The sequence below is a fragment of the Notolepis coatsorum genome, assembly GCF_963971535.1.
Source record: "Notolepis coatsorum genome assembly, chromosome: 3".
NCBI classification, from domain to species: domain Eukaryota; kingdom Metazoa; phylum Chordata; class Actinopteri; order Aulopiformes; family Paralepididae; genus Notolepis; species Notolepis coatsorum.
In genome coordinates, this window is record NC_140167.1 from 193,568,491 (window position 1) to 193,587,041 (window position 18,551).

An 18,551-nucleotide genomic window follows, 5' to 3' on the forward strand; every position below is an offset into this window, starting at 1 on the left:
GTTGTCAAGACAACCTGGTCTCCTCGTCGATCAGGCCGGGAGTGCTTGATTTCGTATCGGCGGAGTCCGCTATGAACCTCGGCTCGGTCATCTGGTCTCAATGGTTCTCTGAGTCATCGGCTCTTCAGTAGCCTGAGTGGCGAGTCGAGTCGCGAGTCTCCCTCTGTCGGTGGAGGTTTTCAGCGCTCCAGTTGCGATTCGATCTCTGTCATCGTCTGTCCCCATGTCTCTGGGTCTTCAGGTCCGTTCTGGTGTGTCAGCGCTTCTCCTGATGCGAAGCGATTTCGTCTGTCATCGGGTCTCAGTCCCTCTGTGTCACTGCTTGGCTCTGCAGGGATCCTTCTCCGTCTCCTCTGAGTGTCACCGGGTGTGTGTGTCGCTCCAGGTCTGTCTGTCTCTCCAGGTCCCCTTTTGGTGTGAGTCCTGTGTGTAGTGAGTCGCCATTCGCCCTTTTTATCAGCGGGGAGAGAGAGAGAGAGAGGGAGGGGGGGAGACAGAGAGCGAGAGGGAGGGGGGAGACCCTGCCTGCCTGTTCACGTCCACTTATTTTTGGTCACATTCCAGCAGAAACATGTCTGAGGGTGTCCTGTGACCACATGTTACACAATTTCTTCTGCTGACCCAACCGTTTTCATAGTCTATGGGGAGACAGACTGGCTCTTGATCCCTAGATAATACAACATGAGCTATTTCCATCTACAAACTCTTTACCATTCTGTAATTGCATTTTTAGAATACTAAGATAATTAATTTATTGTCTAGCCAGTGACTCACTGTCTTGTCTTCAGTTGGGTCCATTTTTTACTTTATTTGATGGAACTATTTATCTTACTGTTTGTTTTTCCTATTCTAAAGTACGCTGTAATCTAGGTTTTAGCTCTATTTTGATCACTTATTATTTTGTTCAGTATTAACATTAATTTACAAACAATGTCTTTGTATTTGGCTCACTTATGGTCAACTATTCATGCCTGCCAACCTATTTATCTAAGGTGATTTGGTATGACAGCTCACTTTTATCATAATGGTCCTTTCTTTACATATGTGTTGCAATGTTTTCTAAAGCCATCTAACTAATCTCTCTGACAAAGCCAATAGTTTTCTTTATATCCTTAAGGTCTAAAAACCATCTAGTCTACCTATTAGAGTGGCATTCTACTGTGTAAGGGGCGATTTCCAAATAGCCTGTGTCACCTTTCTGACCTCTGGGTTAGTCAGCAGTTGCCGTGTTGTAACTTGAAAGTCCTTACTTGTCTCATACCACTTACTTTAAACAACCTTGCTTCCTGCCAGCTGGCCGGGTGAGGGGCCATTGTCTCTCAACCTCTTTAGCCTAGGGTCTTCAGAAATAACTTCACATGGTGTTCAAATCACCCTGTCTTTCAAATCAACTTCTCTGTTTTATCATTTGGTACATTTATAGTTGCTTATGTTCATGTTTTCATTTAGAAATATACGACAATCCACCCTTAGGGGGTTTAATAACCTCCTATACAACATCAATATTCTAAATTAAAACATGTTAAAAATCATATCCATAATTTTTGCTAATATTTTTCAAAATTTCAAAAAAATCCAAAATTGACCCAAATCAAACTACAAAACCCCTTTCCATCTGTACAGTTACAAAATCATCATTTCACCTACCTTTCCCTCCTTTCACAGTTTATATACATTATCAGTTATTATTATGACATCCAGTCTAGGTCCGTCTCTCTATGCAAAGAGATGATCGTACCATTCTCAGCTTCTTTTCGTTTAAGACTATATTTATCCATGTACTTAGCTTAAATGTCTATTTTGTGTAATGGACTCTGCAAGAAAAGATTAATACATCACACCACTAAAAGATTAACTCTCTAAACATTTGAGGGAAATTCAAACAAGCAACATAAATCATTTTTACTCCTTAAAAAGACCACTGAGGCCTCAATTATCCTTTGCTTTCATCCCTGTCAGTTATCCCTGTTTAAACCTCCTAAGGCCTTTACTGCTAACTCGTTTTTGACCGTTTTGTTTCTTCTTGTTGTATTTTGTGCTAATCACCGCCTCTTTCTTCGTTGTATGCAGGTCTCTGGTACTGCTCCGATTTTCCACAGAAGGAATCGATTTTCCCTCTGTCCTTTTTGCATTTTGGATTATTATTTACAAAACACACAATAGATTGGAAACATTTATTTTCACAGATACATCTTTACTGTTCTGCATTTTGACAATACATTTTTCTCCAATTCATTATCTATGTATTTCACAGCTTCTTACGTTAACATTCAATCAAATCATCTTTGTCTCATTTCTTTTTGTGCTGTACTGTTTTACTAGATTCAATATCTCAAGATCAACACAACTACCTCCACCCTTGACAGTGGAATAACCATCATTTCACTTTCAATTACCTCGTTTCCCGACAGCTCCCCGGTCCGGACAGTCAGCTCTAGACGAGGCCAATCACCAACAGAACCTATGTGCATGGTCAACAAACCACAGTCCCTTTAAACACACATCACACACACTCCGCCAGCTTTCAACAAGCCGGTGCAGAGTCTTCCATAAGTCAATCATCAAATTCACATGTCTGCACCCGACATGAACACTAACTGGCCAAATTGCGACCAACAACCTACAGAGCTTTCTTATAGACAGAGAAATATGTTTCCCCAACACTTATCATAACCCAAAAAGTGACACAACCCTCCAGATTCTACATCTGGAGCCTCAATGAGCGGAAAACAAACCATGAACCAGCTCCCGTCCATTCTCAGTTTCCAGCTCATTATATCAGACCTCCTACCAGTCTCGCTGTGTCACCACCACCTGCTACCCCTGACCGGCGAGAGAACCCCCCCAGCCAGCCAGTTCCTAAAAAAAATATAGTCAACCAAAAACAAAGAAAATTAAAAATAAACAAAAAACTGTGAGTGCCTACATGCTACACACCCATCCAACAGAATTAAACTATCATCCAGAGGCATAAATACCCCCGCAAAACTAAGACAGCAAAATTAGAAATCCAAAAAGAAATAAAATAAGTAATGAAATAATAATATTGTTGTTGTTTTTTTTTTTTTTTTTTTTTTTTTTTTTTTAATTCAACCTTGACCACCCTTTGATCAAGTATTGTAATCACTACTATAAATAGTCCTTTGTTTCTAACTCTGTCTAATATTATGTGTTCCATTGTTCCTGTCTAAAACCAACTATTTAACTCTTCTCTGACACCTTCTGGTTCAGAGTTCACATGACCACAAGAGCCATTGCGGTGACCATTTTTCTCTCTCTCTCCAATCTGTGCAGCCGGGCCAGGCTGCACAGGTGGGAGATACCAAAAATCGTCCACCATACCATTCTCCCTTACGTTTTCCTCACTGCCACAGCAAGAGTTGATCAGACACACTGTAGCAAAAAGGAAAACCCATGATTTGTCTATTAATTAACTGTTAGTACGATTGGCTCATGCATCTGTCAGTCATCTCACCTCTCCCTGTTAGTTGCACATCCATCTTAGTCGCTTCCACTCATAATCTAATGTATCAACGCTCCTATATATTTTTTATTCTATTTTTTGTTCCAATCAGTCCTTCTTCCCTTTTTAACTTATTAATAACTCTATTTTCCCCAGCACTATTAGCTCCGCTTGTGCATTCCTGCCTCGTTCTTAATTAACCTATGACCTATGCAGACACCCCCTCTGACAATGTCCCAACTCTCCACATTCCCAGCAACCCTGTTTGGACTCTTGCTTCTTTCTGGACGTTCGCTGAGGCCTCCACCCTTTGTCACATGACCGAGCGAAATGGCCAACCTCCCCACAACCCCAGCACACAGCCGACGCCGGCCATCCCAGGGGTTCCAGTTCACCCAGTTTACCACGACTCCCACAGTCTCTCGGCTGGCCTCCCACCGTCCTCGCCAGGTCCACCCCTCTCCTGTCCTCTGGTCGCATGTCCTGTTGCCTGGAGGAGAGAGGGGCATACCTGTCCTTTTCTGCTGCCTCTCCTCGGGCCTTCTCTTGTTGGGAGGGGCCTGGAAACTCACCCCTCCTGCGGTCCTGTTCACCCTGTTGCGGCCCAGTTCCCTGTCCGGGCAACAGAGCACAGGGCATTCTTTGATCACAGCGGCCTAGGTCAGACGCCCGAAGCATGATCTCAACAGCTGTCGCTTCTAGTAGCACAGTCTTTCTCGCCAGTTCTCGTCCCAGTCTCTGAGTCTCGTGTGCGGCTTGACCGATCTCCAGCTGTGTCTTCATCAGATCTCGATGAACTGCCTCGTGTTGTTCGAACGCCGTCACAAACGCTCTCTGTTGTCTATAGTATGTTGCCTCTTCCCCCATCTCAGCACGGGCGGCTTGCCGTCCCATCGTTGGGCTCCGCCTCTCATCTTGGCTTTGGTGCTGAGGGCAGGATGGATGTGGGAAACGGGTGGGCTGTAGAAACTGTTCGTGTATTCCATACCTGCTGTCGGTCTCAGTTCCAGCCATCCGGCCAGAGTGGACTTCGTGGGACGGCTGTAACCTCAGTCTCTTTTTCTGCCCCTTGGTTAAACCGCAGTCGCCTGCAATGGACACTCCAGCTTGAATCGGTTCTGGTTGGAGTAACACCGTTGTCACTGGTTCACTCCCCTGTGTTGGAATCAAAGTCATCATTCCAAGTCCTTCTGTCGTACTGGTCACATGAGAGAAGTCCATATTCAAATCAATCAGATCATCACTGGTATAGTCTATCTGGGAAATGTCTGCAGAGGCCCTCGGCCTACTCCCCCCAATGGCCCGATCACTAAGGCCCTCCTCCATATCGTTGTTGTTGTTATCCTATTGTTACTGCATTTAACGCTTCAGTTGTTCCTATCAAATGTCCCACTAAAGTGAACTTCCTATGTTACTGTCATTCATTCCACTTTCAACACACTCTTGTAATCACCGTTTGAAAAAACAAGTTTCTCTGTCTTCCACTACTTCTACTTACTTGAGTTAAAACACTCACACTGTCAAATTTTTACTGTGCAGACAAGGATTGATAACTGGCTTATCATTCATACTTATACCAAGGCGCATTAAAGCCGTTTTCCCTAGATGGTTGTGGAAGTCGTTAGAGCACCTGTCCGGCCGAGCATCTGTATAGAAAGAAAGCAGAAATCCAGACTTAATACAGTGGCATTTCCCTTATTATTTCCACTCTTCGTTACGCATTGGAAATGTCGGGCAACACTATACTAATATTTTAAAGAGACACAGTGTGATTTGCTTGAAAAAATAACGATACAGCTTATCTTGTTTTTTGTCCGTTCCTTCAACAGGAACACTGGAGTTTTCCAATCCCCTGTGTGCTCTCTCCTCCTGATTTCCTGGGAAATATAATCATTAATCCCCTTCCTATCCATTGTCTAATAATCCTTTGTAAACCTGGTCCTTCATCTGATTCTAATCTCTCTTTGCTTGATGAATCTGTTCATCCTAACCTTATTTCTTACTTTTAAATGCCCGATTAGCGTATCGACTAAATGTATTATTCGCTTTCGCTTCACTTCTCATACTACATCCATTTCATTCATCCTTACACACAACCATTACCCCCCACAACACTTAATAAAAATTAATCAGTGTTGCTACTGCTACCAACCACCTAACCAGGGAAAACAATAAACTTTTAGCAACTTAGATCACTAAAACCCTGACCGACACATAGTACAGCTGGCCACGTTAATAATTTCATGGACACCCGCACTATGCCACCGCAATATTCACCCAGTTCTCTGAATATACAAAGAACCGTCAACTCACAGCCCAAAGCGTCCTCCCTTCAGTTTCGAACCTGAACGGAAACACCCCAAGCTTTTACCACACCAAGAATATTACAAATTATCCTACCACCACCTGCACCTAGACAGGCCAACGCCCATCCGGTACCCACTTCATATACACAATAACAACGCAGTACAAATAAACCTACAACCAAATGCCCACAACACGCCGCAACCTAGGGATGGCGAAACACAAGGAGAGACAGGGAAGGGAAAAGAAAAAAGGAGGGAGGGACACAGGGATACAGGGACTAAGGGGAGGAAGGGGGGGGGGGGGGCACACAATGCAACATTAACTATCACCAAAACCGTCTAAATCAACCTTAACCTTAATCAGACCAAAAGAATGACCATGAACATTCTATCAACCCTTATGTAACCCTATTTTAGCAAGTAACCCAATATTAACATAACCAAATCTAATATAACCAACACTCCACGCCCATGATGAATTGAAAATGGGGGACCCTGATGTAAACAAGACGAAAGTCTTTCTCCGGTCTGCATCCCCTTAACAATTGTGTGTATTGAGCTGTACTGTACTGCACCCACTCTACAATCTGTTAACAAAATCTTTCAATCAATCAATCAATCAGGCAATCTATACTAAACAAAAACTCCCTTTGTGCACCTGTCCCCTCACAAAGTTAAGCCGGGAGACAGGGATGGAGCGGAGGGGGGCGGGGGGGGGGGGGGAGGAGGGAGGGAGGGAGGGAGGGAGGGAGGGAGGGAGGGAGGGAGGGAGGGAGGGAAGGAGGGAGGGAGAGAGCGTGAACGAGGGAGGAAGAGACAGAGGAAAAAGGGGGGGGGGGGGGGTTGTTCACGCCAAATCCCACCAGCGCCATTACACCTGGCCCATAACAAATACAGACCTATAATCAAACCAGTAAACACACCCATCATCAACAACAGAAAAAACCGAACATAAAGAATTTATAAATCCCCACAAATGGTCGCTACTCAAAACCTATAATAATTACAAACCCTTCTCTACTGCCTACAGCACCTCGATTTACCTGTAAAGGTGAAACTATAAAAGAGGCAACAGCGCCCTCCACTGGAACGTACGATCATCACCACCAACGCACTACAGCACTCACCACTTCCTGTAGGAGGCGCCCACGCCTCCCCCGCAAGTGCGTCATTACGTAAACCACCCCAAGACGTCAACTCGACGTTCTACCTCAACCACAAAACTACAATTCCCAGAACCCTCTACACCGGAAGCCCCTGTCCACCGCCTCTCTAAGATCCCGCTGCCAGCAACAGTAGCAACACGCGAGATTCCCCGAGAGTTCAATCATGCTATTTTGTTAGCACAGGTAGCTTAGCATCTTAGCTTCGTTAGCTCAGTGCCGCTCGCACCAGCTTAGCTTAGCGTCCAACATCACTCCTCCTAAACGGCCCAGTCCTGTTGACTCGAGCGGCACAACACATCGCGACGTTTACACAACCCCAGCTACACCCCGTAACATAACTTTAATCCTATTAAGCCCCCGTTTACAGAACCTATATTATTATCCTCATTCTAGCATGCTCGCCCGCTTGGCCCCGGCCGGCTCCGTATTTTAAATCTAACGCTCCCGATCTAGCCCCGTTATTCCAAATCTAACGCACCCCAAGCTCCGACGCTCCCTATGACGTCACCAGCTCTAAAATCCCCGTTTTCTTTGATCTTTACTACATTACTTTTAAACTTCTACAGCCCTGATTTGAAAAATTTCAACGCACATTACACATCTCCTAGGTTCCATCTCACATGTCATTCATCCAATTAACTCGAAAACGCAACACAGCGTCCACACGCTAGTCCCGTCGCGCCAGCTAATGCTGGCAGGACAGGGGTGTGGTTTCTCCGTTGCAGCCTTGGCCACCAGCTGGTTCATAATAATACAAAAAATACCTTGACATTTACTCAGAGCTCCTAACATCCATCCATTTAAACACATATACTTAGCAAAACACTGTCTCATTCACAAGCATACTATTCATTTGTACACAATCATTCCAAACGCATCTCCTTGCTTTTTTTCACACAATATCCTCCTATTCTCTAATCCCCCGTGCAGTATTTAATTCCAAAGTGCTTCATATATCTACTGAGTCCGACTTGCTATACCCCTGAGAAACCCACTCCATTCATGTATTGTAGCCCGTGAAAGTTTCAGCAGCGCCCTATGTTGGCTTGTATCGGAGTTTATATGGCAAAATCGTGTGTTCGACCGTACTCCCCGCCACCCGTAGAGCCCCTTGCATTCATCCACGCGGCTTGATGTTTCTTCAGATATCGACCTTAGCCAATCTGAGCCTAAATGACGTCGGATTAGAAGTGGTAATTCGCTTATGGAACGTCTTCCAAAGTCTATTACTCCGTCGCACCGATTCTAAGTGTGGTTTCTACAGTATTCTAGCCCGAACCCTTAACCTCTTCTCATCTCCCTGTTCTCTGTCTCTCTTTTCTCTTCGTGGAACCAGGCTACCCCGTACTTCACCACGGTTTATCTCTTCGTGGAACCAGGCTACCCCGTACTTCACCACGGTTTATCTCTTCGTGGAACCAGGCTGCCCTGTACTACCACGGCCTTCTCATTAAACTCTTTAAGATCTGACTACTCCTCTTTACCCTTCTTATGAACCACTACGTCACGCACAGTCCCACTTCCCGCTATCTGTGACTAATCTCCGTTCTACTGCTTCCACGCCGGTCCCCTCAAATAATTTACCTAATCCCAAGCCTATCCCCTAAACTGATATAACTAAATACAGACATCTATTTCCTCTCCTCACTTGGCCTTGTACCAATTATAGGCATCCTAACTGAACATCTCTAAGTGCAGCGCCGGTGTGTGGCTGAGACCAGAGCCAGGTTGTGAAACCTGGACCCCGGTACCCCTCCAACACCAACATTATCCTGGTCCATTTCCAACACATTTCTACCTAATGCAACAGCAACCCCAAAATGCGAGACTGCTTCGACCATTTACCAATTTTAAACACATTAGTACTACTTACCTATTCCCACTGGCCTCGGTCGCAACGGTGACGATCCTCAGTCCTCAGTCGTAGAGAGCATCGATGAGGGGGAGAGAACCTCTCTGTGTCCTTGAGAAGTGGCTGCTATGGTTTTTAAAACGGTACTGGCCGAATGCAGGACGGGTCATGGCACCAATTGAAGTGTATCTTCTTAATTCATGTCTCTATCTAAGTTCATTGATCGTATAGTGTTCTATTTCACCCTTTCCTCTGCATGGTTTTAGGTATTTTCAGATGTTCGGTTTCAAGTAAGAGGAGACTGACGATATGGTCAAAATCAACGGGCGGCGGTGTTTATTAATAAAACAGCTTTAGGAATTAAAACAGTACATCGTCTCTTTCATTTGGCTGTTGTCGTTTCTCGGTGCTGTTCGCTGTCTTAGGTTGTCTATGGCCAACACCGAGTCCTCTCTTGTGGTTCGCTGGTCTGGTTGTCAAGACAACCTGGTCTCCTCGTCGATCAGGCCGGGAGTGCTTGATTTCGTATCGGCGGAGTCCGCTATGAACCTCGGCTCGGTCATCTGGTCTCAATGGTTCTCTGAGTCATCGGCTCTTCAGTAGCCTGAGTGGCGAGTCGAGTCGCGAGTCTCCCTCTGTCGGTGGAGGTTTTCAGCGCTCCAGTTGCGATTCGATCTCTGTCATCGTCTGTCCCCATGTCTCTGGGTCTTCAGGTCCGTTCTGGTGTGTCAGCGCTTCTCCTGATGCGAAGCGATTTCGTCTGTCATCGGGTCTCAGTCCCTCTGTGTCACTGCTTGGCTCTGCAGGGATCCTTCTCCGTCTCCTCTGAGTGTCACCGGGTGTGTGTGTCGCTCCAGGTCTGTCTGTCTCTCCAGGTCCCCTTTTGGTGTGAGTCCTGTGTGTAGTGAGTCGCCATTCGCCCTTTTTATCAGCGGGGAGAGAGAGAGAGAGAGGGAGGGGGGGAGACAGAGAGCGAGAGGGAGGGGGGAGACCCTGCCTGCCTGTTCACGTCCACTTATTTTTGGTCACATTCCAGCAGAAACATGTCTGAGGGTGTCCTGTGACCACATGTTACACAATTTCTTCTGCTGACCCAACCGTTTTCATAGTCTATGGGGAGACAGACTGGCTCTTGATCCCTAGATAATACAACATGAGCTATTTCCATCTACAAACTCTTTACCATTCTGTAATTGCATTTTTAGAATACTAAGATAATTAATTTATTGTCTAGCCAGTGACTCACTGTCTTGTCTTCAGTTGGGTCCATTTTTTACTTTATTTGATGGAACTATTTATCTTACTGTTTGTTTTTCCTATTCTAAAGTACGCTGTAATCTAGGTTTTAGCTCTATTTTGATCACTTATTATTTTGTTCAGTATTAACATTAATTTACAAACAATGTCTTTGTATTTGGCTCACTTATGGTCAACTATTCATGCCTGCCAACCTATTTATCTAAGGTGATTTGGTATGACAGCTCACTTTTATCATAATGGTCCTTTCTTTACATAAGTGTTGCAATGTTTTCTAAAGCCATCTAACTAATCTCTCTGACAAAGCCAATAGTTTTCTTTATATCCTTAAGGTCTAAAAACCATCTAGTCTACCTATTAGAGTGGCATTCTACTGTGTAAGGGGCGATTTCCAAATAGCCTGTGTCACCTTTCTGACCTCTGGGTTAGTCAGCAGTTGCCGTGTTGTAACTTGAAAGTCCTTACTTGTCTCATACCACTTACTTTAAACAACCTTGCTTCCTGCCAGCTGGCCGGGTGAGGGGCCATTGTCTCTCAACCTCTTTAGCCTAGGGTCTTCAGAAATAACTTCACATGGTGTTCAAATCACCCTGTCTTTCAAATCAACTTCTCTGTTTTATCATTTGGTACATTTATAGTTGCTTATGTTCATGTTTTCATTTAGAAATATACGACATTAGCAAATGGAAGAAACAGACACACACAGTGCTCCCAATAAGGTCTACTTTGTATTGAAGCCTGGGCAGGTTATCAGTTACAGATAATACTTCAGATGTATTCATACATGGCACCGGGTGCTCTCACTGATAATGTAGGGGAAACTATTCCCACCATAGGCACTGCATGCTCAATACATTAATAACACCCCGCTTGTACTAGGGGAGACCCAGGCATAAAGTAGAGAAACATTGGGAATTCAAATAACAAGAATAATAAAATACCAAAAGAAAACCAAGTAAATGTGGGCCCACGTTACCAAAATAAAACCTACACTAAAGCCGGCTTAAATAGTTTGGGGTACCCCTTAGACACTGGTTGTTAGCGTTCACTTGAATGGACGTTGATGTGGATACACGAGGTACCGTTCGTACTTAGCCAAGATGGCGGACCCACTCTTATCACCTCTCGTCCAGGTGACAAGATGGCGTCGGCGATCCCGCGAGCACAGCCAGCGGGCTGGGCGAACAGCATGGGCAGTGGTTAGCTGGAGGAGCGTGCTGTGATGGCGACCTCTGCTTGTGGGAGGAGGCATCCTCTGTAACGTCTGGGGAACGTCCACTGCTGGCTGTTGCTTGCTGCTGTCGCGTGAACTGCTAATACTGTTGCTACCCTAAACACAGCTAAACTTCGGGTCTGGATGCACCCTCCTGCTATATCGGTTGTACTACTAACGCAACGTGGCTGACTATACCACCGGTCTTCAGCGCGCCCGGTAGTCTACTGGAGTCAGACGGAGCCGTTAGCAGCATGCTAATACACCACACACTTACTACTATAACCCGTTAACTCTAGACGTTAGTCACGTTAACTCTAGACGTTAGTCCTTCGTTCTGTATCGCTTACTCACACACTATCGCTGGTACTTCTAGGATAACCCGTCAACTAGGAAGTACTTCTTATCACCCGTTGCTCGTTCCAACGGGGCTCTCCTCATAACTTCTGCAACGGGGCTCTTCCAGAGCACACGCCCGCTGTGACTGCGACTGTTCACGGTCAAGTCCACTGCCGAAGAGAGCTTCCTGGTCCTCTGGCCCCCAGGTAACTCCCTCTTCCTCGTTGCTTCCCTCTCTCCTCCGCTCCACCTGCCACCACTGCCACTCCGCCCCCTGCTGGCAACCGCCACTGATCCCACTCTAGGACCACTCCAGAAAGGGAAAAAGGTGCTTCAATGTTATTGTTAGTGATCCATACTGAAGCCGGAGAAGAGTAGCACCTCACCTCGTTATTAGACTGGGCGAGCTATCCAAAGGAACACTGTGTATCACACTTTATACACACACAGGGAAAGTAACAGTTAGTTAGCACTTCTGAATACTCAGGCTGCTACATTTAGATAAAAAAAGTACTCAACCTCTACTGTCTTTAACTATGAACAAACACAACACTCTAACTTACCATCTTTAGATAATAAAGTACTCAACCTCTACTGTCTTTAACTATGAACAAACACAACACTCTAACTTACCATCTTTAGATAATAAAGTACTCAACCTCTACTGTCTTTAACTATGAACAAACACAACACTCTAACTTACCATCTTTAGATAATAAAGTACTCAACCTCAACTGTCTTTAACTATGAACAAACACAACACTCTAACTTACCATCTTTAGATAATAAAGTACTCAACCTCCACTGTCTTTAACTATGAACAAACACAACACTCTAACTTACCATCTTTAGATAATAAAGTACTCAACCTCCACTGTGTATCAGACAAAGTCTGCCACCGCCCTCTACAACAAACAGCCATCAGTCGTTAATTGACTTTACAATTTTTAGACAGTAGAGGTTGAGTACTTTATTAGCTAAAGATGTTAAGTTAGAGTGTTGTGTTCATTCATAGTTAGACATTAGTAGAATAGACACAACGTGAGGTAATCACCATCCATTTTAAACCGGTTATTACCTAATGCTAACGTTAGCAGATAGACGTGAGACTGGTAACATTACAGCTTGGCGTTAGCCTAATGCTAACGTTAGCGTTATCGTTAATGTTGTTATTGATTGATTGATGAGTCGGCGTTAGCAGAATAGACACAACGAGAGTCTTGTTAATGTTGTTATTGATTGATTGATGAGTCGGCATTTAATACAGAGGTGCTTCACAGCGCTCACAGCACGGCGTTTCCAATATTATAAATACGGAAACAGCTGTTCTGCGAGCTGTAGAGCGTCGCATAACTGGCGTCGATAAGGGGGGCGTAATAGGGTAGGGTCACGTGGGGTCAGTGGCCAATCAGAGCGCAAAACTCAAACGCGGAAACAAAGTTCTGTTGTAGAAGGCATTCACGCCACCGGGTTGGGATTGAACCTGGGTCGGCTGTGCCGCGACGCAGCACGTTACGTGGCTCGCCACTCGGGCACCCCAATATTGGTGTGATAATAACACACTAGTTAATGAGAGAATGTAGAGCAATAGAGATCACCACTGAGGTACAAAGATAATGAAAACAAATTACTTTTAATTTATTTTTTAAATAAGTAAAAATGTAATAAACAGAATAAACTGTTCTAATAAACTAACTGCTGTTTATCAAGCCATTTGTCAAAATATCTCCTTTCTTAACAAACAGGAATAATAGGAAATACAGAGAACATATATATCCAATCCATATATATATATATATATATATCTATCAAGAAAGAAATTCTGTTCATTAACAACCATGTGGGGGTGGCTATTAAATGGCTATTAAATATTTAAAAAAAGACATGACTAATTAAAAGTAAGTCTTTATAATATTTATTAAGTAATTTGTTTGTTCTGTGAAACTTAACACCTTAGAGAATTTACATTTAAAATGAAAAAATATATATTTTATTATGCGATAAAGGCTGTGGTACCTTGCCTTTAAGTTAGCTTTTTCTTTCCTTAAGGAAGTGAGAATCAGAGAAAGTCTTTGACAGGGGGTTCAGATAAACCGGGGGTTTCTCGAGGCCGGGCTTGTTCCTCAGAAGCGTGGACACAGAGACCTCGCCTGAGAGTCCTCTGCTGCTGGGAGGACGTCACAGGACTGGAGAAAGGGGCCCAGAGCTTGGCTTTCATTTCGGAGCATGAGCTTACCATCGTTGGCAGACAGAGGCAGCACCTGGTCACCTCCGATGTGGAGGTCACTGTAATTCTGGCAGATGCTCTGGCAGGAGGAGGGCACCAGGAAGTGGACCTCACCACCCGGGAAGGCCTGCCCCGGGATCTCCATCTTCGTAGAGATCTGTCTGCCAGGCCGGGCTCTCTGGAGACCCAGGGACTGCAAGGGAGAGATCGGCGTCTCGGTTGAGACACTATTCTCAGAGAGCCTGTGGTTGTGCGTGTCTCCTGGGGGTTGAGAGCAGTCCTTCCTTCCCGTCTGCTTGTGAGAGCTGTGGTGTGTGACGGCAGAGTGGCAGGTGGAGGCTGACACAAGGGCAGCAGTAGCAGCATCTCTCTGGGGGACCGTCCCTGGAGGGAGGGGGTCCACCTCCTCCAGCTGACTATAGGTCATGCTCCACAGTCTACTCTCACAAAGCATGGCTGGAATGAGGAACACATACTGAGCACCACCACCAAGAAAAGACATATTTGCACTTGGATCTAATGTTAAAATATTCAAAGACAGTATGGAGGGAATGTTTGCCCAAACAAATCAGAAGGTTATGTTTATCTGTGGGGATTTCAATATAAATCCTAATAACCACAAAATTACTGATGAGCTTATTGATGCCATGTATAGTATGCATTTATATCCAATGGTCACTAGACCAAGTAGAATAACATCATACTCTAATACACAGTACATTTCGCAGAGTAAATTTTACTCAAACTGAGTACATTTTACTCAAACTGAGTAAAATTTTACTCAGTTTGAGCAAAATTTACTCTGCGAAATTTACAGTGTAGATAATATATTTACAGATGTTATGGAGGACAATACAGTGAGCGGGCTACTAATAATAAATTACATCAGTGGTCATCTACCAGTTTTTTGTCTGACTGTAATTATAAGAAGGATAAGGATGCCCACAACGTTAAATACAAACGAGTGAGAACAGAAGAATCACAGATCCTGTATCAGAGGCTTTGCATTTAAAGGTGCTGTGTACGCTGTATTTCTTTGTTAAAATAACTGGTCTACATGTTAAAATAATAGCCTCTACACTCCGACACTCACCCCAGGGATGTATCCTGTCCCCCATTATTGTACATTTTGTACACAAACGACTGCAGGAGCAACCACAATGACGGGCAAATACTGACGTTTACAGATGACACTGTTTTAATCAGTCCGCTTCAGGATGGAGAGGTTGGTCATGGGCCCATTGTGGAACACGTTATAGAATGGTGTGACAACCACTTCCTGAAGTGAAACGTGACAAAAACGAAAGAGATGGACATTGACTTCAGAAAAACCTCCCACCCAACCATCCCGACCATTATGAAGGGCTCACCTGTTGAGAAGGTTGATCACTACAAGTACCTAGGAACAGTAGTTGACAACAAGTTAAACCACAATCAGAATACATCTGCAATCTGCAAAAAAGGGCAGCATCCTGGAAACGATCATGGGAGTCGGCTGGGCCCTCCCGTATCCAGCGATAATAATAATAATAATAATAATAATAATAATAATAATAATAATAATAATAATAATAATAATAATAATAATAATAATAATAATAATAATAATAATAATAATAATAATAATAATAATAATAATAATAATAATAATAATAATAATAATAATAATAATAATAATAATAATAATAATAATAATAATAATAATAATAATAATTTAGGACCTGCTCAGAGGTCATCAATCGGCACGCATGCGATGCATGCATGCGATTCGTCTCTGCGATTAACCCATCCCATCGTCCTTCCCCCCAAGGGCAGCCGGGAGCAGACAGGCGTCAACGTGAGCCGCGCCAGGGGACCAATCCAAGTGCTCCTGTCCGTCTTCGTCAAGGACGCCACAGCGTTAGCGATCTTGTTGTTGTGCATGTTTTTCCGTTGGGTTTATCTTATCAGGGGGGAAACCCTTGCGAGCACGGGGAGAACATGCAAACTCCACACAGAAAGACCTGGGAGATACCCCACCTGGGTACCTGGCATCATGGAAACCTGGTCCCCAAGCGGGAATCGAACCCTGGACCTTCTTGCTGTGAGGCGACAGTGTTTGACCACTACACCACCGTGCCAGGACCCAGGAGGTGGTGTAAAAGGAGACGATTTGCCACGCCATCTATGGACCTCGCTGAACCGTCTACGCACTGGAGTCGGGCGCTTCAAGTCTTCCATGAAGAAGTGGGGCCGCTCACGGACAGTGCGGCATGCGAGTGTGGTGAGCCTGAACAGACTGCCGAGCATATAATCACCGGCTGCCCCCTCTACAGCCCGCCCTCGGAAGCTGGTCTTTTCGGACCAGAGACGAGGGCGTGGCTGCAGGACACAGAGTTGGCCATCTGATGATACACGAAAGAAGAAGAAGAAAAAAGGTCTGCAGAGACTCTACTTCCTGCGCAAACTAAACACTTTTAATGTGGACAAAACACTTATGGTACAAATCTTTTGTTGAGTCCATTTTAACCTTTTGTATTGTCTCCTGGTATGGCAACCTGTCAATACAGAACAAAAACAGTCTGGCCAACATAGTCAAGATGGCCAGCAAGATAATTGGGACCCAGCAGCTTTCCTTGATAGACATTTATAACAGACAAATTCTGCGGAAGGCTCAGGCGATATTAGACAGCTCTGACCATCCTCTCTTGGAGGAGTTTGTCCCCCTCCCCTCTGGCAGGAGATATAGGCTCCCCAGGCTAAAGAGCAACAGATTTAAATTTGCGTACATCCCTAGGGCACTAAATGCACTTAACTTCCTTTAAAATAACAGTAATGCATTTTCATTTTCCTTTTCTTTTTCCTGGTTGGATTCTGTAAGATCTGATGTTTCTTGTGTTGTGTTATTTGTTGTTGTTGTTGTTGTTGTTGTTGTTGTTGTTGTTGTTGTTGTTGTTGTTGTTGTTGTTGTTGTTGTTGTTGTTGTTGTTGTTGTCTCTACCATTGCTGCAAAGCTAATTTCCCCTTGAGGGACAATAAAGTCTGAACTGAACTGAACTGAACTGAACTGACAGCCATCACTGGTATAGAGTGTTTGGTCAGTAACGTGGGTCTCCCAGACCCTCCACTCTGCAGTAAACACAAAATAAATGTCCCACTTTATCCAATCAGGAGAGAGAACTCCACACTGCAAAAATGGTCTGACAAAAATAAGAAATAAGAACTAGTTTAAAGCAAAGTATGTGCTTGAAACAAGTCACATAATCTGAAGTGCAGTGAACAAATCTGGCTTGGCAAGATTTCTTGAAATAAGTCAAACAAAAAATTTCTAGGGTTCTCTCTCCTCATTGGATGAAATGGGAACGGCATACCAGAAAATGTTATTTCTAAATGTATTTTCCATTTACTGCAGAGCGGAGGGACCAGGAGACCCATGTTACTGACCAAACACTTTATATCAGTGATGGCTGTGGGAATGTAGAGCTCTTTAACACCTATTGTAACACAAAAATACCACTTACAGCACCTTTAAACTAGTGGCACCACTGTCTCCTTGTAGTAGGCACACATGCATTGCACACTGTACAGTACAATAGAACACAACTCGATGGGGCAATCGCGATTGTAATAACCATTAAAACCATCATAGCATCTAAAATCTTACCGTTGGATATAAATGATGGTACAGCTCTTGAGTGAAGTGAGGCAGGGAGTTTGTGGTACCAGCCTCTGTTGAATCAATATGTTGTAAGTATTCTGGTATTCAAGATCAAGGTTGTGTGTACGAGGTTGTGTGTTCAGGTGGGATGTGGCTTTCTTTTATACTGCCTTATGAGGAAGTGAGATTCTTTCTGTTTTTTCTTTTTTCTTTTACATTAAATTCAAATGAAATAGTATAGCAAATCAATCAAATGGGAATGGTATTTCAGAGCATGCTTTTAAGATAAATGCAGATAAATCAGAAGCATTGACTAAATTCCTAGTAATGACAAGTATTCAGTGATGTGACGTGTGTTAAGATGGTAATAATCTTCTATTGAAAATATGGCAATTGCAGAACTGGACCACATACCACTTTAACACAGCTTTTAATCAGAGCAGCATAACTGGACCACATACCACTTTAACATAACCTTTAGAGGTCAATGGATGGTTATCAGATCACCGATATATCTTTTGGGGGAAGGAAACAGTTGATTACTTGTTAGATTACTACGAAATATTCAACATAGAAACGTGGTTCGGACACATCGGTTAACCGTCTGTATTGTTGTATTGAAAGGTTAACCTTCTGTAGTGTTACGAAGGATCAGATTAAACCGAATATATATATTTATTAATTGATATATATATTGCATAATATTTGTATATCGTTTTGATATCCCTTGTGTATTCCTTGTACATATAGACGGAATATCCCTTTAACCTAGTACAGACCATAATATTTCGTTCTCTTATTGGACAGCGGTCCCTTAGGCGCCACAGCCATACCCCCAAGGTCTAGTTAAAAGTCACCGCTAAAGACTTGCCTGGACATGAACGGCTCTGCGCAAGGATACGAGACAGGAATAAAGCTGGTACTAGTTTGTTCACCTAACGTATAAATACGGCGCAGGTGAATACAGAAGTTAAGTTACCCAATAAGTTGAAGCCTCACCCACGATACAACGTGCGGTGAAGTATGGCCTGTTTGGCCCCAAATAGAGCATTGAGACCGCGTGCGAATTAATAACTGAAGTATCAGAGTTT

General features: G+C 43.9%; 1 protein-coding gene across 1 annotated transcript; it reads right to left on the reverse strand.

The window, feature by feature from the left end:
• Positions 1-13,719: 13,719 nt before the first annotated feature.
• Positions 13,720-14,277, reverse strand: LOC311226116 (uncharacterized protein; the record flags this gene model as incomplete). The annotated part of the gene is made up of 1 exon (XM_084311491.1): positions 13,720-14,277. The coding sequence occupies one exon, from the start codon at positions 14,275-14,277 to the stop codon at positions 13,720-13,722; it is 558 nt and encodes a 185-aa protein (XP_084167617.1).
• Between the last annotated feature and the right edge of the window lie 4,274 nt (positions 14,278-18,551).